The sequence below is a fragment of the Solanum pennellii genome, chromosome 9, assembly GCF_001406875.1.
Source record: "Solanum pennellii chromosome 9, SPENNV200".
Taxonomy (NCBI): domain Eukaryota; kingdom Viridiplantae; phylum Streptophyta; class Magnoliopsida; order Solanales; family Solanaceae; genus Solanum; species Solanum pennellii.
This window is the reverse complement of record NC_028645.1, coordinates 29854019-29877310: the sequence shown is the minus strand read 5'-3', so window position 1 is coordinate 29877310 and position 23292 is coordinate 29854019. Positions and strand designations below refer to the sequence as shown.

Below are 23292 nucleotides of genomic sequence, written 5' to 3'. Positions count from 1 at the left end.
TATTCATGATGTAATAATTGTAGTATATTGATATATAGGTTGTATTATATTGATGAATTTACATTGATTTGACCTAGCTCATTGATTATTATAGTTTTTATGTCGAATTGTTGGTTATGGCCTTGGGTAAGGGTCTTGTGTTATTGAATTGAGTAAATTGACTTTCGATTGAATTGTTGAGGATGATGTGGGGGTATGTTTCCCTATATCCATTAATTTTATGTTATTTATACTTCGATTCTATTGTGATTGGTATGTTCCACTTATGGTGGCGGTGTTATGTGTTTTACTTGCAATTGATGTGGCCTTGTCGGCGTTACTTTATGATATATGATGATCTTGTCCTTGTTGACAACTACTTGAAGTAATATGACTATTTGAGTAGTTTTATTATGTGAAGCATGACAATATCTATCTACATGTGGAGTCATATATGTATTCTTCTATTCATGTTGTCTTAGGTGACCATGTTAGACTATGCCTTTAACATTATGTGTATAGCGTTAGGGTTGAGTCTTGGTTATTCCTACTTGCCGATATGAGTCTATGTTGATTACATTAATGATGTTATGATAGTATATAGGATGACTTGAAGATGTTAGGGTTGTTTCTAGGTGCTTCCAGAATGACTTGCATTATGGGTAAAAGTGAAGTATGTGGTGTCTTGTCTTGGTTGACTTTTTCCCTTGCTTGATGTATATATGATTATGAATATGTGATGTCTTGATTTAGTGTTTTAGAACTATTAGTCTTGAATGTATGATTTACATATGACCTTAATGAACTTAAGAGAGTCTTTTATGTGAAAACCTTAATTTAGTGGAATGTTAAGATTTTTGAAGTCGTAAGCCGTAATGGTATCCTTCAAAGTAAAGGAATGATAGGCTTAAGGTTAATTGGATGGAACGGCATCATATTAATCCTTAGTAAATTCATCATGAGCTTCTTGTCGCCATTGTGAGGTAGCCCAAGTGGACCTTCTTTGGTAGGGTAAATGTGATTGGGTTATAAACTTATGGAACCCTCTTATGTGAACCTAATGTGTGAATTACTCTATGAGAAAGAAGGCTAGCACCGAGTGAGTATGGTAATGGGAAGTAGTTATAGTTGAAGAGTGAGACTTGATTACAAAGTATGCCCTTCATATTCCTTAACCATGTAGCTACATGGGATGTGTCTAAGTTCTAACCTTGGCAAGTAGAACAACCTCATCGGAGTAGGATAGAACTCTGGATTCCATGTCTTGTTATTATGGTCATGTCGGTTATTACCTATTCTCATCATATGGAATACCTATTAGAATTTTAGAGGTTTATGAGGTTTAGATGGTGGTATGGGACGCTATCTAGACATTGCACAAAGACTTTAAAGGTATTATTTGGAGTTCCTAGGTCTTGTCTAAGACCATTACTTGAAGTCCTTTATGTGATGTATGTGTCCTATTATTAACTAATGAAGTATGTAAATGAATAAGTACCTAATCTAAAGTGACTAAAGGATTCCTTAGCTAAAGTGTGAAGAGGGAATAAGAGATGATCTCTTCATGTCTTATATATAGAAGTCTTGAGGATGACTCTAGTTAGGTAAGATGTTTGGTGTTGTGGACATGTATCTAAGCCTTAGGTAGTCTTAAGGACTATTTAGGTAGTCTTGAAGAGGTCACTATGGACGTTATCTTCTTGATTTACTTAAGTAGGTCTTTTGATAGCCTTTGGAAGGAGAATTTCATTTCATCTATGTGTTGGTGTGATAAGTGAGAATGATTCTATTCTAGGGAGTCTATAGGATCTCTTAAGTGTGTGTGTAAGAGATTGTATGGGAAGTCGCTTCACAACTCACTCAAGTGAGACTTAGAGTCACCTTTAGTAAAAGAATCTTACCTTGATATTTATGATACTTTGTAATCGTGTATGTGACTCATTATAAGTAATCTTAAGGGTCGTTTAGGCACATCTAGAGAGGGTGTGTGGACGGTCTCTCTTTGTGTGACTTAAATGAATCTTAGGGTAGCTTTTAGTGAGTTAATTACATGTTAGAAGTTGGTTAATGGAAGTTAAAGCGATTCACTGTAACAGTGAAGGAATTCACTGTACAATTGATTCGAGATCACTGGAAAGTGTTCTCTAAAAATGTGATAATTTGTTTAATTGTTTTCCTGTGTGTTTCTAAGTTTTTAAATGTTGTTCTTATGGTTAATGTATGATTTTTAAATGAAAAGATGCATATTTCCAATAAATTCCGTTTTCATGATTTTTATGCATAATGCCATACTTAGTACATGTGGTTGTACTACTTTCATGCTTTTATCTATCTAGTTCTTGGTAGGTGAGGATCTTTGAGAAGTGAAGACTTGGACCGTAGCATCGTTCAAGAGAAGTTGAAGTATGTCCTTATTTGACTCGAGGGCAAATATGTCTTTTATGTTTTCCTCTGAAGTATTATAAATAGACTAAGTATTTCTATATTAGTATTGATGTATGGGTCGTGTCCCAAGTATTCTTGTGTATTAAGCTGATGAGATTGAGACTTAGTATTTCCTATTACTTTTATATGAAAGGATTTTTAAAGACTATGTTATGTTTTGTGAAAATTTTTAATTCCGCACTACTTTTCACTATGTTTATGCGATGAATGATATGTAAGGGCTAGTATAAGACCTCCGAGAGGTCGAGTACCCCGGTTACAATCCGAGATTGTACCCTAACTTCTATGGTGTGTTCATTGGATGTGAAAATACCATACCTCACATTGATGAAATACCAATGATTTTTTATGAAGAAACGAACACCAATAGCCCTCCTAGCACTTCTTGACTTCTAGCTTCCATGGAGATTTGAGAGAGAATTCTAAGGGAGAGGGGTTTTGGGTTTTAGGAAGAGGGGTCTAAAATGAGGTCTTATGGTGTAAAACACTTTAATATATCTAATAAACCGTAAAATAAATGTCCTAGGGTCATAAAGACTTGGGGTGAATTTACCAAACACCCTAAGACTTGGCAGATTTTTCACTGTTTTTGGGATAGTCTCCACCAACGGACCAACCAACGGACCATTTGTCAAAGGATGGATCGTTGGTGGGGTCTTGTTGGTTGAGACTTAGATCCATTTGGATCCTGTGCAAATGAACCCTCAGGTCCAATCGACACCCATGGTCGACGGGCCGTTGGTTGACCAAAGGACCATCCTTTGGGTCGTCGTTTGGCCACTGTTTTGGCAGCTTGTTGCCAAGAGATGCAGTCCTCTTCTAGGGCCCCTCGTGGGTCCTAGGTGGGGTCGTACCTGGACGTTAAACCCCTAAAATAATTCGTCTAGGTATTAGGAACATCCCACATCAATTTCGATTAAATTGAACACATAAAACCCACTCAAACACATCAAGACACACAAGCGCTATGTAAGGCACACCTTTCGAATGTCATAGACGTTATTGGGCGTATGACCTCCAAACTTAACCAAACTTCACACACTGCGTAAGAACACTAACGTAACTCATTTAACTTCAAATTAACTTACGAAATACTCATGAGGCTCTAGTTCACCTTAGTTCGTTTTAGGGCGTTACAGTCTCATACCCCTACCTAGACTAAGCTAGACCCCTTAGGTTATCCTAGTAAGAGTTCAATCCTTTAATTCATTTTACCTTTTGTGAACATCTTGCTCTAACCGACATAGACCACATGATCTAGTGTGGAATCCGGTATCATAAAACCCTATACCGACAGAAGGCGGACTACTTGCCAAGGTAGTACCAAAACATAAAACATAGAAACTACGTGCTTCCACTAGCTAGTATTCCTATGGGGGCAACATATTTCAAGAACTAGGAGATATAGTTGGGACCCTCTTTATGCTCCATGCATTGTAGTCTCCAATCTCAATAATACTTTAGTGCTCCTACCTTCCCTGTGTGGGAAGGGACACTCCTCAATCTAGTTTACTCGATGTTAAGCTAGAGTCGCTTTTAGATATGTCTTTAAGCCTTTATTTATCAATCATAGCTTAGATTAGGTCATAGGGTGTACCCATTGTATAATCATCATCATCAATATCTCAATAAGAATTGTATGAGTATAAGTCCTTTCATTATAATTCATATAAGTGAGGTTAGCACATTAGCATTTCGTATCATAATAATGAACATTGATAGTCATCACCATCCTTATAACACATACACCTTAATCAACCTCACAACATAGTCAATACATTTCAATTCAACATTATACATCCTATCAATCCTAATACAAGGCGTACTCCAATATAACATCATGACTTAACCACAATTAATCATAATTAGAAGTAAAGATAGAGATCAAAAGACTTACCAAGTCTCCTTCATAGTTCATCATTTAGGTCTTACCATAAACCCTCAATTCAATCAAATTTAGATGTACCACATCATAATTCAATAATCAACATGATAACAAGGCTAGAAGAGTCACTACACCATAATTCAATACTAAATCAAAGCTTAAGACAAGATACTGAGGTCAATCCTCATAACCTAGATCACTTCTCAATAACTAGTATGAAAGGATAAAAATCATCCTAATTTGTTCATGATTAGTGTAACAACATCATTTGATAGTGATTTAACCAACAATCAAGTCAATTGAATCAATCCCTACCTAATCCACATCAAGATCAACCTAGGGTTAAGGGTTAAGGATCATATTCTTCTATTTAGATCAAACCATCACAAATTATCATAATCAAGTTAAAATAAATGTTAGTATATTCATTATATCCTAAAGAAACCATAAACAGCTCAGTTCATAACATCGAATTCGTAATTGAATGAAACCACTTGAAAACCCATCTTTTAAAAATACTTTGAAGGAGCCCTTTAAGGAAAGAAGTCTCAAAGGTGAATTAGATCACATACCTCAACGTTTGATGAAGATTGAATGGTGAAATCGTCCCTTTTCATCCCCCAAAATATCCCCCTAGCTTGTCTTCGATGGTGTCTTCCAAATAGAGAGAGAAAGAAGAGAGACGGAAGAGAGTTTATTTTGTGAGGTGTGTTTAGACTAATGAGGGTTGTGGTGTTTATATGGGGGGGTTAATTAACCTACTTAGACTCCCTTAAACCCCTAATCAACCACCTAAACCCTTAAATAATTTAAATTAACTAACTTAAAAACGTGCAGGAAAACTTGACCCTCACAGACAGAACCCCGTCGACGGGCCGTCTGTGAGTCGACGACTTGTCCCCCCTCCATCCTGCACACTCATCGTTTTGGTCAGAGACTTGTGCAGGAGAGGTCTTCCCCATTTATTCTAACCTGGCACGAAGGCTGGCATAGACGCCCCATCGATCCACATACGAGCCGTCGTTTGCCTTCCGTGGTTGCACACTACCCAGGCAGTGTTGCCTTCTATGTGCTAGGGTCTTCCTCAAGGGCCCTTGGTTTGTCCTTGGGGAGTTGTACCTGGATGTTTCAACTACAAATCACCTAAACCACATGTTATACACATTTCACCTAAACATGAATTTTCGACTCCTAAAAGCTAGTCAAATAGGCTAAGGCACGCTAGTACCTCCTATAACTAGTTTCCGAACGTCATGGACATTCTTGGACGTTTTGGTTCCTAAACTTCCTAAATGAGCTATATTCATTATAATAGGTCTTAAAACAGAGTTTATACCCCATGTCACCTATGTTAGACTTTAAGACTCATCTTGGATTTTCAAAATGTTACACTTGACCAAAACAATGTTGTTGGAATCTTGGACGACGTTGTCCATCGGTCCTTTTGTTAGAGAAACTATCATCACCAGTCTTATCCATTTGGACTCAATAGATTTTTCTTTTAGTTTCTCCTCCTCAATTTGTTGTGCATGTACCATGAGATAAGAGATGCCCATATCATGAATGAGCATTGCGGTTCGGCACTCCTTGACCACCATATCAAACACACTTGATACAAAGTTACTTTACCACCATATCAAACACACTTGATACAAACTTACTTATTCTAGCCCTTGAATCTGCAACCACTGATTGAGTATACTTAGACAATTGACTGAACTTTATAGAATATTACCACACTCATACCCCTTGTTGTAGGTTAATGAACAATAGAAGCTTAGGTTCCCTCATCTCAAGAGGAAAGAATCTATCAATAAACGCAACCTTAAGCTTCTCCCAATAAAGAGGACCTGCATCTTCGAGTCTCCCTTCTTTCCATTGGTTATACCACACTTGAGCTACACATTTCAATTGGTAAGCGGCCAACTCCGCCTTTTCCACTGGCGCAACTCTCATGATCTTCAAAATCATATAAACCTCATCGATAAACTTGTGAGGATCTTCCTCAACTTCAGAACCATGAAACTCCACAGGGTTCATTCTTGTGAAGTCCCTCGCTCTTGAAGCCACCGAATTCACATTTGAGATTTAGGCAACCATAACCTCCCTATTAGCTTGGGCCCTAACCGCTTGATCTAACACTTGAAAAGTAGCCCAAAACTCCACATTGGAAACAAGCTCGGCCAAAAGATCAACTGAAACTTGATGATCTTGGGGAGGATCTTTTTTTTCCGCTTTTCCTTTACATTCTTTCTAGTATAAGATCTTTTGGTAGCCAAATCCTGAAGAAAATTGGATAAGGATTAGGACTGAGACCTTATAGAGTTAAATTATATCGCAGGACTTAAGATTTATGAAAGAAGTGGAGTTTCTTATTTATTTTGTAGCCTCTCCTTCATAAATATGGTGTATTTCACCTCATGAACAAGACTCTATTAGACGTGGCTTATGAGACATCCTAGGACCATTCTAAACCTTGCGTTCTGATTACTAAGTTTGTCACGACCCAGGGGAACTCCCTAGATGTAACAAGGTGTATACACCGAAGGAGTCCATACAAGCCACTTAGTCCTCATAACATAAGAAATAAAACAATAAGGGTTAAACAATAGTCCAAGTCCAAAACATTTTATAGAGTGAAAAGCGAAAGTCTCGACTCTTGACTCAACATAGCCATCTAATACAATAGGTGAAATTGGGCCTAACCCATACATCATGTACAAAAAGGAAATACAAGAAATAAACTAAAATAATAACTCCATCCTCGAAGCATGAGGACTCACCAAAGCTCAAGAAAATTACAAACTCAATAACTAGACACAAAACTCGGAAACATGTCTATGAAACCCTACATTGGGGATAATGTAGGAAAGATTGTGTGTTAAGTACAAAACAATGTACCAAGTATGATAGTCATGTGTAAAAACATTTAAAACATGTTAAAAGTGACATTTTATTTCGTGACGTGAAATTTAACAAAGCAAAAACACCGTAAAAGAGAGTTAGAAAATATAAATCATAACATCATCTTCAATGCAAGCTACATCATCATTAAAACCTCTGAACACTACGAGATACTTCATTAAGCATGTCTTAGTTCATTATCAATCTTGCTGTGGGAAATAGCCTTAACCGGCATTGAGACTATGTGAGTTATAACATGGAATCTGGTGTCTACCCCACACCAAAAAGAGGTGTTCTACTTGCCTAAGATAGAAACATGAACTTCTAGCTAAAGTAGATTCACTAGCTAATTAACCTATATGGGCGCATAGTTATGGGATGAGGAGATTTCTACTAGGAACCCCGACTCTACTACGTGAGAGCTCCTATCTCATGAGATTACACTGGAAGCTCGGACTCTACTAAGTGTGAGTTTATATCTCATGTTTAATATTCACTCGTTACTAAGCATAAATTTCCAAAGAATAGTCAGTTCTTACTTCACTTCATTACTCATGAAAAGGTGCCCTTGGACTACCAATTCAAGCTAGTTTCACTAAGATAGTTCCTTGTATTTGATATAATTAGGTGAGAAAGTCTTTCCACCTAAAAATTCTATCTATGTGAGAAAACCTTTCACATCATGTTAGTTATTTTTATGACAATGTCCTTTAAAAAAAAGGAACAACATCATCATTGAAATACTTCACTCTCAAAGCATTCTTAAAATAACTACATAGATTTCATAAGAAGATGCATAAGTCCATAATTTACCTCCTTGAGGTCAAAACCCAATTTCAATCTTCAATATTTAGAAAACATATGTTAGATATGTATTTCTTCATAAATTCATGTAAAACTAGTAATACGTGCTTATTTCATAAAACTCTTCTTTAAGATCCAAATCCCGCAACTTAGGGTTCATAACATAAAACATAGGGATCACATGGGTTCATAGGGGAATTCATCATAAAATCATTGTGATTTATCAATTCATTCATAGAAGATCATGATTAAAGCATTTATATCAACAATGATAAGAACTCATGCTAATTAAAGAACACTCTAGCTAATTATGGAATTCTACCTTTTGAAATAGAGGAATTTGAGTACTCCATGGATGGAAAAAATCCATGGACGAAAATCATCATACCTTGACTCCAAATTCTAGACTTAAATGGTAGAATTTGGCTCTTAGATTGAAACCCTAGATGAATCCTTCTTCTTCTTCAAGTTTCTGGAGAGAGAATATTTTAGAGGTGTTGATTTTCTTTTGGGTATTTGGAAGAATGAATTAAATGGGGTGAATTTGGGGTAAAAGGCTTATATAGGTGTCCTAAACTTAGACAAAAGTACATAGCATAGGGACTAATTAATTAGGAAAAGACCCAACAATCCTTGAAACTACCCACGACACCACCGACGGACCGTGGATGGATCAACTATCCCTCCTGAACACTTGTGGTCCATGGTCAGAAACTTTTTCCTGGACTTACGGCTGTTGGATCATGGTGTGTGGTCCCACCTACCGTCTGTAGGTCACACCGTGGTCCATGGCTTGGATAAATTTTTGGTGGCCCTCTGCACAGACCCATTTACGGCTCGTGGCTCGACCCACAGCCCATGGTTGGGTCCACGTGGATGGCACATGTAAGTCATAAAAAGATGCTATTTTATCTATTGTGAATATGGAGTGTTATAGACTTTTTCCAATGTCTTGTGATTTTATGATGAGTTGTGACTTTTCCAAAGATATTCAGCCTTTTCAATAAGTTGTGACTTTTCCAAAGAGAGCTGATATTTTCAATAAGTTGTGACTTTTCTAAAGTGTTGTGATTTCTCGAAAAAGTCACGATGTTTCATGTAAGACACAAAAACATTTGTTTATACTACCTTTATTGACTATAAATAGAGGGACCTCCTCTCATTTTCCAACCATAGTTTTTCTAATCTTCTATACTTCTTCTTCTACTTGCATTTACATTTTTTGTGTAATTTATTGTCGTTTGAGTGAGTTCAAATTTTAGTTGAATGTGAGGTATCACTATTCTGATGAAGTAAAGTCGTTCTATCCTGAGAGGGTATATTTCATAATCTTGAGTACTTGAGGAAAATAATATAAATTTGATGATATAATAATTATTGTTTGCATAACTATTGTAATCCAATATATGAAGTTAACATGATGTAGTCTAAAATTCATTTGTTTTTGTTAACAATTTTGCATGTGATGTAGATATGTGCTTCAGAATATCTTTTCCCAAGATTTTAGAGAATTGTCATGAAATGTTTTTGATGCTTAAGATAAAAGAATGACTTTATTTATCTATGTTACTTATATGATTTAGACTCCCAGGAAGTTTGCTTCAAAGTAGTTATTACTATATAAACATTGTCCTTTTACTTATTTACTATTTCTTAATATTTCAGTATTTTAAACGAAGAAAAGTTCATATGACTTGTAATAACACCAAATGAAATTTGTATTAGTTTAATTTTTATTATTTATTTAAATAGCTAATTTTATGAGAAAAATATTTTCATTAATGTAAATATATATTTATATTTCGGTAGGTATTTGTATTTAATTAATGTATTATATATGTCACAAATGTATTATCAAGTTAATGAGATCTTCTAACTTGAAAATAAATTATTTTTAAATGTTTCGAGTTCTTTTTTTTTTTAAAAAAAACTCACAACAAATGTGGAAATATGTGAATATATAAATTTTTTCTCTTCATATGTTCATATGACATCTAAACAATTCAACGTTGAATACACATGCAAAGCACATCTGGTTAGATGATAAAAAAAATACAGAACAAATATTGTCCATAAGTTAATATTAGTGAGATAAGACTAATTACATGATTGAACCTAATTAAACTGAAATTAATATATACATATTCGCATTTAACTAATAAATTTTTTCTTTCACCATCTTCATAGGTTTGTGTAAATAAGATATATATATATATATATATATACACACACATATATATATATATACACACACACACACACACACATATATATATATACACACACACACACACACACACACACATATATATATATATGTATGTATGTATGTATGTATGTATGTATGTATGTATGTATGTATGTATATATATATATATGTATGTATGTATGTTTGTATATATATATATATACTGAATTTGTAATCACGTGCAACGCACATGTTACAAAACTAGTGTGTGTATATATATGAAATAAACTTTAATGATACCATATAGTATATGATTGTATCATGCTGGTGCCTTTGAAAGATAGAAGTACATATCAAATGGCAGTATGTAGATATATTGTAGTAGTATCATTGCGGACTAAAGCAAATCAAGTGATATCATGTTAGTATATAAATATATTGTGATAATATCATGGAAGTCTCGTCATAATATTGAAGCGTACATCAATTATACCATGAAAGTTTATAGATATATTGTGAGAGTATCATAAAAAAAATGAAATGAGAAAAAAATAAAAATAAAACATAGAATGATCAAAAACATGAAATTAAATTGTGGTGAAAAAATAAAAAAATATTATAATTTAGGGAAGAGTGGATGAAAAAGAAATAAAAATAAAAATAAAAAAGAAAAAGAAAAGGAGGAACATAAAATGAAGAAAGAGAACAAAAGAGAAAATAAATACTCTCTCCGTTTCACAAAGAATGACCTGGTTTGACTTGGCATGGAGTTTAAGAATATAAAGAAGACTTTTGAATCTTGTGGTCCTAAACTAAAATTAAATCAAATGTATAAAATTGTTCTTTGATCTTGTGGCCTTAAACATGTCACGTGAAAAACTGAAATTAAAATGTTATCAAAAAAAGAAAGAGGTTATTCTTTTTAACAAACTAAAAATGAAAGGAGGTCATTCTTTTTAAAACAAAGGGAGTAAGAATCAAAAAAATAAAAGTAACCACTAAAAGAGAAAATCGGGGCAAAAGGAGAAAAATAAAATAGGGATAAAAAATAAAAAATATATAAGAAAAAAGGAAAAATTAAAAGAAAAATGAGTATATAAGATAAAATTTTAGTATCAATTATATTATGGTGTAAAAAATTAATTAATTTTAAAAAAAATGAACAAAATGCATCCCAAAAAAAAACATAAAAAAGTAGAGAAATATTAAACGAAAGAAGAAACAAATAAGAAAAAAAAGGAAGTATATGACAAATATTGAGTACAAATCAATTTTTTTATAAATAAAATAATTTGAAAACAATTAAATGAACAAAAAAACATAAGTTAACTACGTTATGAACAAACAAACATAAGTTAAATGAACAAACAAACATAAGTTAAATAACTAAAGCTACAAGAAAAATAGACATATTATGTAATTGTAAAGGGTATGTGTGTATAATTAGTTTGGTTTTATGGGACATAAACTTGGTTTTCCCAATTCTTTTTTTTTTCTGAAACAAACATAAGTTAAATAACTAAAGCTACAAGAAAAATAGACATATTATGTAATTGTAAAGGGTATGTGTGTATAATTAATTTGGTATTATGGGACATAAACTTGGTTTTCCCAATTCTTTTTTTTTCTGAACAAGGAAATTATTAATATGTCAAAAGATGTCTACAGAGACTTGTGGCTCTGCCACTGAACTAGCAGGAACAACGATATTTACATCCATCGCAGGAGCACTATAAGGAGTTGTTGCACTTCTGATAGATTATATGCCTTCACTTAACAGATAATGGACCACGTCCCTTACTACACTAATAAGTATAAACAGAAAGTTAAATACAGTTGAACCAACACAACGATTTTACGTGGAAACCTCCTTGCTTAAGGAAGTAAAACCACGACCTGTCTCACAGGATTTTCAATCGTTTTCACTAATATTCAAAAGCAAAAGTAAAACACGATTACAACAAATGTGAGAAGAAGTTTTTAATCTCACGTTCAAGCAATAGTCTCTATTGCTTAACAAGCCTAAGTAGAAATGAATCTACCCACTAAGCTATCCCACTTAGACAACTTAGAATTTCAACACTACCCACTAATTCCTATATAGTTTCAGGAATAGTTTACAATGTAAGAACAAGATAATATATTCTTGAACAGCTACAATAAATGCTCCAGAGATTACTGCTGTTCTTGGAATAATTCTGCCTTTTGTTTGCTAGTAGCTTTTGCAAGTGTTCTTGAAAAATTCTTTGTCAAGTTGCGAAAACCACACAAGATGTTTAGGAAAGTGCCTTCTATATGGACAAGTCACTTTCCTTAAACTATTTGCCATTGGTTGGAGAAGTCTCACTTTCTGACGCCATTGGGAAGTGTGCACCTACTTTCTGTACCGTCTCCAGCTGGCAGTCAACTGGCTAGTCACATTGAGAGCCTGGTACCTTTACAAGGTCCCTGGGTTTGTTTCATCTTCAACACTCAAGTGAGAAACCTGGTACCTTTACAAGGTCCCTAAGTTTTTCAAATCATCAAAACTGCGAATAACATTTTCCCCCTTTTTGATGATGACAAACAATAGTCTCAGATCCACTCCAACTTTTTTCCCCCTCACTGTATTCCCCCTCATGTATATTCCCCCTCACTGTATTCCCCCACATGTATAATCATTTAGCTACTTACCAGTTTTACTTCCCCCTTTTGGCATCATAAAAAAGATATGCAGTAAACCAGTGATGTCAACAGCAATACTGAATAAGATCAAAGCTAAAAAGCAATCAATCAGGAAGGGAAAAGCATTCACAAAAGATTATAATCAGAACAACAGAGGAATAAGTTAACCAGCATTCCACAATAACATTTAATACATTAAAGTCAAACTGATAATCCAAAAACACAAAGATAAGCCACACAAAAAGAAAGACACAAGGGAGGGTTTTTAACATGCTAGGAAGAGGGAGGTGGATGAGACAGGGACTGGATGATAAGAGTGAGTCGGGCATTGGCAGCATCATTATCCTTAATTGCCTTCTCCTGTAAGGCAGTGATCTTATCCTTCAACTCTGCATTCTCTCTCTCCAGAGCTTGTACCACGGAAGAACCAGGTCCCTCATTCTGTGCAGTAAGTAATTCTGCTTTGAGTATGGCAATTTCGGTCTCTTTACCACTCAAACGCACAGTGAGCTCCTCAACCTCATGCTTGAGTTGATCCTGATCTTCGATGAGTTGAGCCATCTTTCTCTTGGAATTGCCTCTCCCTTCAATACACTCACACTCGACCAGGGTACTCTCTGAGATAGTCTGTTTAACCGTCCCAACCTTTCCAACATTGAGAGGAATTTGAAAGTGCTTGAATACTTCCGTGAGAAAGTATCCGTATCCCATTCCATGAACACCTTTCCTCTCGATGACGGTTTTGTATATATGCTCAAGCATAAGACCTGGGAGATTCAGGGCTTCGAAGCTACACAACATCTCCATCTCAAACAAGTCAGCAGCAGTTGCTGAGGTCCTCTTTTCAGTGCGAGGAAGGATAACTTTGTTGATGAACTCGAAGACCAACTGGTACTCTCTCTTCATGATCTTCTTATAAATCCCAGCAACCTTGGTTGTGGGTATCTTAGAAATCAAGGAAGCAAACTCAGTAGAGCAAGTTCTTCCCAGCACAGACCGGGTCCCCTCTCTAGGCACCTTGAGAATTTTACTCAACAGACCCTCATCTAGATATACAGCAATGTCATTTACCCGTGTGAGGATACTCCCATCTTCTTTGAATTGAACATTATAATAGAATTCGCACACTTCTTCTTCATAGAGAACGGGGGATTTTCTGTTGAACAAATGCAGCCATGATTGAATTTCTACCATATCATGAAGAGAGTCCATGCCGGGAAGATTGATTATTCCCATATCAAAGACTCTCCCAGCCAAGACTGCTTGCTTTCTCAGGCTGTCAACAATTTCCTGCATGTTGACACTCTCAACAATCCTATCTTGGGCACCAGGTCCCTGTGGTCTTTTCCTTTTTCCTACAATATTTTTCTTTTTGGACTTTGTTTTTTCAACCTTCTTCGAGTCCTTTCCCTTTTTCTTCCCTGACCTTTTCTTCTTACTTTTCTTTTCAACTTCCTCAGCAGACAACTCAACAACATCAGACTCAGGAATTTGAAGTTTGATACCTTGAAGGTTCTGGCACTTCTAATTGCAGCAGTAGAACGTGCACTGGCCTTCAAGGCATCGGCCATCAATTTTTCAGCAGCAGACCTAGTGGTAGGTCTTCTCCTGGGGGCCTCTTCTACAACCTTCTCTTTTCCTTTCCTAGACATTTCATTCTCTCTTCGCTCAACCTTCCACTTTAGGGGTTCCTCCTCACTTTCTGAGTCAGAGGAAGAGGAAGAAGGATACCTTCCAATGTCAGGAGTTTTATCAAAAATGGGTTGAGTATTTCTTACCTCTTCCCTCTACAAAGCTTCAGTTTGCTCAGCCCTTGCTTCTTCCCGCATCATAGCCAAACTCTCAATAACCAATTCTTCACTTGCTGCCAAGATATTAGACTCAGATGCTTTATGCTTCGGCAAATCTCCTTCAAAAAGATTATCAGGCAGCATTTCTTGCAACGGACCAGGTCCAGTAGGCAAGCATGTACTGTTTAGATCTATGTCATAGAACGGATTATCAGGTGTATCTTTCTGAGAACTTGAAGGAGCATTGGATCTGGACTCCACAGCAGCAGGAGAGTAGAAAGCAATGGGCTCTATTTCACTAAGAGCATTTTGGAAGTAGAAGAAGGAGAAGACATGTTTGACTAGAAAGAGAACAGAGAGTGACTTTTCGAACAGAGAAAGGAAGAAGAAGAAACAAAGTTTTCCTTTTAACTTTACTTGATCCTTTCTTGAAGCAAAAAGAATGTTAAGGACGGATGAGGATTTCGAAAAGAAGTAATGAGGATTTTTAAAAAGACGTGAAAAGGTTCCAGGTCCGTGATTGGATGTGTCGCTTGAGAGATAAGCGATGGGACTTAACGGTCAGAATGACCGATGACTGACACGTGGCATTATCAACGGTCATTATTTTCAGCTTAAAATTAATGTATAAATGCTAACCTGGAGAGGAACCAGGTACCATAACACAGTTACATCCTCATTCCCCAGTTGTTCTAGTCATCTGCTTTGTTAGTCCATTCCTTCCTGAAAGTATACCTACAAAAGGTACAAAAAGGATCTTTATCCAGGTATTAAATATTCACACAAAGGATACCTGCACTACAATTTTAGCCATCAAGGGAATTTAACTGTTGGAAGCTAAGAACATCACTTAGAGATCAACATGCCCAACTTCAGCCGATTTCTCTCAAATTGATCTTTACTGAGAGCCTTGGTGAAGATGACTGCGATTTGCTCCTCTGTTGGACAATATGTAAGCACAATATTTCCCTTCTCAACATTGTCTCTCAAAAAGTGATGTCTAACATCAATATGCTTTGTTCTCTTATGGTGGACTGGATTCTTTCCCATACTAACAGCACTAGTATTGTCACACATAAGAGGAATTGCCTTGATGTGTATCCCAAAGTCTTCCAAGTGTTGCCTGATCCACAACAACTGTGAACAACAGGCTGCAGCAGCTACATATTCAGCTTCAGCAGTTGAAAGAGCCACGGAATTCTGTTTCTTGGTTCCCCAAGAGATGAGTGATGATCCAAGGAAATGAGTCATTCCAGACGTACTCTTCCTGTCAACTTGATACCCAGCAAAATCAGCATCTGCAAAACCAACTAGATCAAAAGTGTCACCTGCTGGATAGAAGAGAACCAGGTCCCCTGTTTTCTTCAAGTATCTAAGAATACGTTTTGCAGCCTTCAAGTGTGAATCACGAGGACATGCTTGAAACCTGGCACACATTCCAACACTATAAACAATATCAGGTCTGCTAGCAGTCAGATACAGCAAGGATCCAATGATTCCCCTGTACATTGTTTGATTCACAAGAGGATCAGATTCCTCTACTACAAGCTTGGAATTTGTTCCCATAGGAGTGTCAATAGGTTTAGAGTCAGACATATTGAATTTTTTCAGTAGCTCCTTAATGTACTTCTCCTGACATATTGAAATCCCATTTGATGATTGCTTGATTTGTAAACCAAGGAAGAATGTCAGTTCACCCATCATGCTCATTTCAAATTCCTTTCATATTAATGATGAGAATTCTTCACACAGATGTTCTGAAGTAGCTCCAAAAATTATGTCATCCACATAAACTTGAATAATAAGCAATTCTTGTTCTCTTTTTAATAAGAACAGAGTATTGTCTATCTTGCCTCTTTTGAAACCATTCTTCAGCAGAAACTTTGGCAGCCTTTCATACCATGCTCTTGGAGCCTTCTTCAGACCATACAAAGCCTTATTCAATCTGAACACATCATCTGGTAGCTCAGCATTTTCAAACCCAGGAGGTTGTTTGACAAAAACTTCCTCTTTCAGATCTCCATTCAGAAACGCACTTTTGACATCTATTTGATACACCTTGAGTCCCATGAATGCAGCAAAAGCTATTAGAATTCTAATAGCCTCCATCCTGGCAACAGGTGCAAAAGTCTCATCATAATATATTCCTTCTTCTTGATTATATCCTTAAACCACCAGCCTTGATTTGTTTCTAGTGATCACTCCATTTTCATCTAGCTTGTTCCTGAACACCCATCTGGTTCCTATTATTGTTCTGCCTGCAGGTCGAGGAACCAGGTACCACACCTTGCTTCTTTCAAACTGATGAAGTTCTTCTTGCATAGAGTTGATCCAATCTGCATCACTTAATGCTTCTTTCACATTCTTGGGCTCAATAGATGATATGAATGCTGAAAATGCAACTAGATTTCTTGTTTTTGATCTATTATGAATTCCAGAGTTCAAGGGAGAGATAAGATTATCAAGAGGATGTGATGAACTATGCTTCCATCCTGATCTTGGAGCAGACTGGTTGAGCTGATCAGCATGTTCTTCTTCATCAAGAGTGACATCATTTTCTGGAGAGTTTGATGTACTCTGACTGGAATTCAGAGTAGTACCAGGTACCTCATCGCACTTTTCAACCTCATCAGCCTCTTCAGGTAGACTATGATTTTGATCATCAAAGTCATTTTTCAACTGTTGTTCTGCATCAGCTTCACTTCCTTCAATTTTCTGTGAATTAAACAGCTTGAACACATCATCTTCATCATTTGATCCATTGCTTTTTAAGTTTCCATCTTCATCAAAAACAACATGAATGCTTTCTTCAATGCACTGAGTTCTTTTGTTGGATATTCTGCACCTTCATCACTTCTAGGATCAAATTTTCCCAGATCATCCTTTCCATTGTTCAGCACAAAACATCTACACCCAAAATGTACCCCTTCTTTCCATCACCAAAAGAGACACCACCTCCCTGAAGTGTCTTGAGTGAGAGGAAATTTTTGATGTCACTAGTCATATGTTTAGAGCATCCACTGTCCATATACCAACATTGATTGCTGCTCCTCTCACTCACTTGCAACAAGAATTACTTGTTAAGCTTGGGAACCCATTTCAAGACTGATTTTCTCTCCATCCTTTTCTTCTATCATTGGAATAAACGGTCCATCCAGTACGATATCCCATAACTCACTATCTTCACCCATGAGAAAATCATGCATTCTAACTTTCCACCAACTGTAGAAATGTCCATTGAAACGGGGAGGTCTTGTTGAAGATTGACCTTCTTCTAGATTAAGTGGAGCAGTCATTCTAGAACAGATATCACTTCCTTGGTGTTAACCAAATAGAGAGTCCCTGCTCTGATACCACTTGATAAAATATATGCCTTCACTTAACAGATAATGGACCAGGTCCCTTACTACACTAATAAGTATAAACAGAAAGTTAAATGCAGTTTGAACCAACACAACGATTTTACGTGGAAACCTCCTTGCTTAAGGGAGTAAAACCACGACCTATCTCGCAGGATTTTCAATCGTTTTCACTAATCTTCAAAAGCAAAAGTAAAACACGATTACAAAAAATGTGAGAAGAAGTTTTTAGTCTCACGTTCAAGCAATAGTCTCTATTGCTTAACAAGCCTAAGTAGAAATGAATCTACCCACTAAGCTATCCCACTTAGACAACTTAGAATTTCAACACTACCCACTGATTCCTTTATAGTTTCAGGAATAGTTTACAATGTAAGAACAAGAGAATATATTCTTGAACAGCTACAATAAATGCTCCAGAGATTACTGCTGTTCTTGGAATAATTCTGCCTTTTGTTTGCTAGTAGCTTTTGCAAGTGTTCTTGAAAAATTCTTTGTCAAGTTGCAAAAACCACACAAGATGTTTAGGAAAGTGCCTTTTATATGGACAAGTCACTTTTCTTAAACTATTTGCCATTGGTTGGAGAAGTCTCACTTTCTGACGCCATTGGGAAGTGTGCACCTACTTTCTGTACCGTCTCCAGCTGACAGTCAACTGGCTCGTCACATTGAGAGCCTGGTACCTTTACAAGGTCCCTAAGTTTGTCAAATCATCAAAACTGCAAATAACAACTTCCATGTATATACATAGATGAAAAGTGGGCTGGAGGAGCTGAATTTGTGTTCACTCTTCTTAGGTACTCTTCTCCTTGTTTGTCTGCACACAAAACAACCAAAGTTGATGGAGGAGGGCTCAAAAACGTAGTAATCAAAATAGTAGGGGTGCTTCTTGTGCTGCTAAAAGCTAAATTAAAATTGCTAAGCTATCTGCTAGTTCTGCTCTCTGTAGACATGGCGGACGGTAGGATCACCCAGCCTCCGAAGGAGGCACCTGCAGTCAAGCAAAAGAGGTGAAATGTTAGTAAAATTAGTGTACAATAGATCTACTAGCAGCTGAGCATCCACGTTTATTTCTAGAGGCAAAAGATGACGATCCAATGCTAATTGTAAACCCTTGAGTAAAGCATGTAATTCGGTGCTTAAGGCATCCGCAGTGGCCACAAGGCCTGAAAATCCCAAGATCCAATCACCATCATGATTTCGAAACACCCCTCCTATACCACCAAGAGCACAAGAAGCAGTTTTAAAAGCACCACCAGTATTTAACATAAAATGGTTACTGCTTGAGGATTCCATTTAACTTATAAAAGAAATTTTACAGTCGAGTGTTGTGTTTTGCCAGCCAAAAATCAATACTCAATGGCAAGGTGAGAGGCAAGGGCGGGAGAAGGCATGAAATGCTTGCCCTCAAATATATATTTATTTAGTTGGGTCCAAATATACCATAGGCAGAAGGCCAGAAAAATCGATCTAGGTGTCATTCCAATGTAACTCTTGCCATGTGAGGAAAGGAAAGGTTCCAGCCAAGAATAAGGATATCTCTGAGGGTCAACTAGGACAAAATTTGAGGCAGAATGCCAACTTCTTCCAGAAAGAAGCAACCTTAGAGCATGTAAGAAAAAGGTGGGTTATAGATTCCACATCACCCAAATTACAAAGCTGACAGACTGGCGAGGGGATGCAAGAGATGTTGTAAAGGTAGCAAGAGGTTGGCAGTTGCCAGGTGTAATAACCAGAGAAGATGCATGATTTTAGGAGGTAATGACAACTTCCTAATCCAAGCATAAGCAAGAGTGGAGGGCTGAGCGGTATGAGTCAACTGAGCGAGAGTGTTATAGCAAGAACGCACAGTGAACTTGCCAGAAGGTGTGAGGCCCGAACAGAATCGATCAGAGACAGTAGTATATTGCGGGAAGTAGACCGACTCAAGTAGCCTAAGGACGTGGTGAGGCAGGTCAAAAGATAGAATTGAGAAATTCAAGTTACTGCCCCATCGATATTGGCTAATTGTACTGGCCAATTCATGGCGAAGAAGCGGACCTTGGATGGGTGTACGAAGAGCCAGGCCAAGCTTAATCCAGGGCTGGGTCCAGAAGTTGATGTGGTGAACCGTAGTAGGTCTCCAAAGAATCCCAGATTCGCTATATTTCCAACCTTGCTGCAAAGTTTTCCAAGTTCTGGAGGCGGCAGCTGAATTGGGCAAGTAGCAAGACTATTTATTCTGCAAGATCATGGACCACAAAATATTTTGTGAGTTGTGAAGTCGCCACGCAGTAGATGCAAGAAGAGCATTATTTTTTGTTCTAAGGTCCTGGATTCCTAAACCCCCTTGGTCCTTAGGGGTTGTGACAGTGATCCAACGAACTACATGAAGCTTTTTCTCTATGGGAGTTGCGTTCATAGCGCTCCATGGCCTGAACAACTGAAGATGGGAGCTTAACAACTTGCATAATATGATCGGGCAGAGAGTTGAGTTTCCCAATTCTTTTTGCATATATACCAAATGCGCACACACTAAAAAAAAACCCCAAAAAGCCCACTTACTTTTCTAGAAAATACTTTTTAAAAAAAATAAAGCATTTGTCATACAAAACATATTCCCTCCTACACACACCCTTAAAGTTAACTTCTCCTGGATTTATATGGAGATGATTTGGATGCATGTTTCTTCTGCTTGAATCTAATGTCCTTGCTTATGAAGATATCATTCTCAGAATCATCATCGCTCTCATCACCATGCTTCTTGTTACGTTTTTTACTCAACTCCCCACATAATACCATCCTCTTTTCTTCTCTTGGCAGTGCAATGTCCAGCTTATTAGGCCTCCAAATGAAAAGAGACCTGAAATACATGAAGTACCAAAATAAAGGAGGATTAGAATTGCTCCGATTATGGAAAAATTAAGGAAAAAAGAAACTCAAGTGCAGGTACTATTTGTAGCATGTTGACCACATGGATGAGTGGTAAGGCGGACAACTTCAACTCCTTTTTCCCTAGTTCAAATTTGGATATATTAAATTATTACCAGTATGATCTTATATTATCTCTCTTGACCGAGTTTTACGAAAAAAGGGGCAGGTCAAACTTATAATGCCTCATATCCCTTACAAATTAGCTGGTCAAGTGTAATTCAGATCCCAGTATACTACAAAAAACCACAGTTGGATTGTTCGAAGAACACTAGCTCCCTTTTCCCGAAAACTCGAGGGATGTACACTGAATGACCTTTAGAGCATGGAACACTGAAAGGGTCACTGTTATTGATGGGGAAAGTAATATTTAGAAACATCAAGCTATGATGTTTGATGTAAATTAAAAAGAATTTCAGTAACAAATGAAACCTTAAATGTTCAAACAATAAAATATTTTAAATGGAGAAAGGGTCGATTTATTGGAGTTTAATAGGAACAGTCATCATATGGTCCTATCATCCTATATAAGCAAAGTTGTTTGGCGTCCATATGCCACAAATCCAACCTAAAAATTTGTGTTAAGAAAAATGCCTAAATAGCACATAGAAGAGAAGACTCATAAATAAAAATCACTGATCCATACCTTGAACTACCAGACGCCAGAATATCTTCACGTGGATGTAGCTTGTTCACCGAACTAATAGTTGTTATGTTGGGGTCCATGACCTCTGCAACCAACTGCCCAGTACTAATGTTGATAAAGTCAATGGGATGCAAAGCAGCTCCATCATAGTTTTCACTAATGTAACGCCCAATGACAACAAGAGACTCTGATGAGTCCTGTCCAAAGTAACAATACATTGTTATAAACCTATTCCACTTTTTCAATTATTTAAATGAAGAATTCTGCAATTAACAAATTAGTTCCTCTGTGTGCATGCTTGCCTTTGCATCCCATTCTGCTCGGAATGCTGTAAGATATCTGTTAAAATCGTGACTATGAACAATTTCTCGGCTTGGATTATCAAGGTTGCCAAAGATTGAATCCCACACACGAATCCGATTGTCCAGTGAAGTAGTAAGTATTTTGCTTCCACTTAGTGGAGAAAAATATGCAGAACTAACAACACGTTTATGTTCAAGATTATATAGAGAAGACCCAGCTTCCAAGAGGCGCATATCCCATATTCGAGCCTGTTGGCACCAAAATATTTCAGTTGAGTTAAATCACCACCACTAATTTGATTCATATAGACAAGAAATGGAAGTATTTTCCTGCAACGAGCTCTTACACTATTTATATGAATCAAAGAGGACATAAGTGATAGATCAGAACTTACAAAGTGATCATTCCCACAGCTCAAAAGCAGATCTGGTTGAAGAGGATTGCAGTTTAGACCAACAACTTTAGTTCCTTTCTTGTGAATCAAAGTAGGTTTGCTCATTTTGTTATTGCTCCGTATATCAGCCCTGTACATGACCACCAAATGAAACCACATATAAAACCATAGTGAGATCAATGTAAAGCCCTAGGCTTACAATTTCAGTAAAAAACAGTACAAGTGGTCTATTTTGCATAGTTTGGATAATTTTGACCCTTTTTCATAAAAAGAATAAAAAGAGGGAACAAGACAATGGGATAATTGATAGAAAATTTTATATTAATAAAAAAATAATGTTTTTTAGATAAACAAATAGACGGGGCTCCTAGTATGTTATTTATTGTGTTTCGATTATTGCACCATTTTGTTGTTGTTGCAACTTTTTGGTAGACCCTATATTGTTTCCTTGTGACCTGTTATATTTTCTTCTTTGTATCTGAAATTGTTGCACTCTTAATCAAGGGTTGTTCAGAAACTGCCCATCTACCTGCACGAGGAGGTGGTAAGATCTGTGTACACTCTACCCTACCCAAACCCCATTTGTGGGGACTTCACTAGGTATGTTGTTGTTGTACATACATAAACAGGGCGAGTGTGGATTTTCATTTGATCTCAATTATAAGTTGAGTTATAATAAATTGGAATTTAATTTAAAATAGGTCAATAGGAAGATATTATGAAAATAATATTTTCTAAATAATATTTTCAAGCATATCGGGTCAAACTGAATTTCATGGAAAGATCTTTTAAGGGATATATTCTGCAAGAATTTGGTGGACATTAAGGGTGTGTTTAGTAAGAAAGGATGTTTTCCAATTTTCCCATGTGTTGGTTGGCTTAAATGTTTTCGAATCATCTTAATTTCCTCAAATTTAAGGAAAATGACTTCTTTTCAATAATTAAGGAAAATATTTCCCAAAGCTCTCCTTCAACCTCAAATTACAAAAAAATTCTAACTTCACCCCGTACCTCGACCCCC

At 36.6% G+C, this 23292-nt stretch overlaps 2 protein-coding genes across 2 annotated transcripts in view; both read right to left on the bottom strand.

Annotated features, from left to right (window-relative positions):
* Window positions 1-18948: 18948 nt before the first annotated feature.
* Window positions 18949-19314, bottom strand: LOC107030084. Its single transcript, XM_015231485.1, has 2 exons — window positions 19055-19314; window positions 18949-19009 (listed from the first exon to the last, which is right to left on the bottom strand). Exons 1-2 carry the CDS (start codon window positions 19312-19314, stop codon window positions 18949-18951), a joined length of 321 nt encoding a protein of 106 aa, XP_015086971.1.
* Window positions 19315-20433: 1119 nt separating this feature from the next.
* Window positions 20434-23292, bottom strand: part of LOC107029211 (protein DAMAGED DNA-BINDING 2) — a 12949-nt gene continuing 10090 nt past the window's right edge. Inside the window, exons 8-11 of the mRNA XM_015230573.2 lie at window positions 22272-22401; window positions 21877-22125; window positions 21575-21771; window positions 20434-20860 (exon numbers count right to left, since the gene is read on the bottom strand). Coding sequence (XP_015086059.1) covers window positions 20641-20860; window positions 21575-21771; window positions 21877-22125; window positions 22272-22401 — 796 coding nt within the window. The 3' untranslated portion in view covers window positions 20434-20640. The remainder of the gene's footprint in view (window positions 20861-21574; window positions 21772-21876; window positions 22126-22271; window positions 22402-23292) is intronic.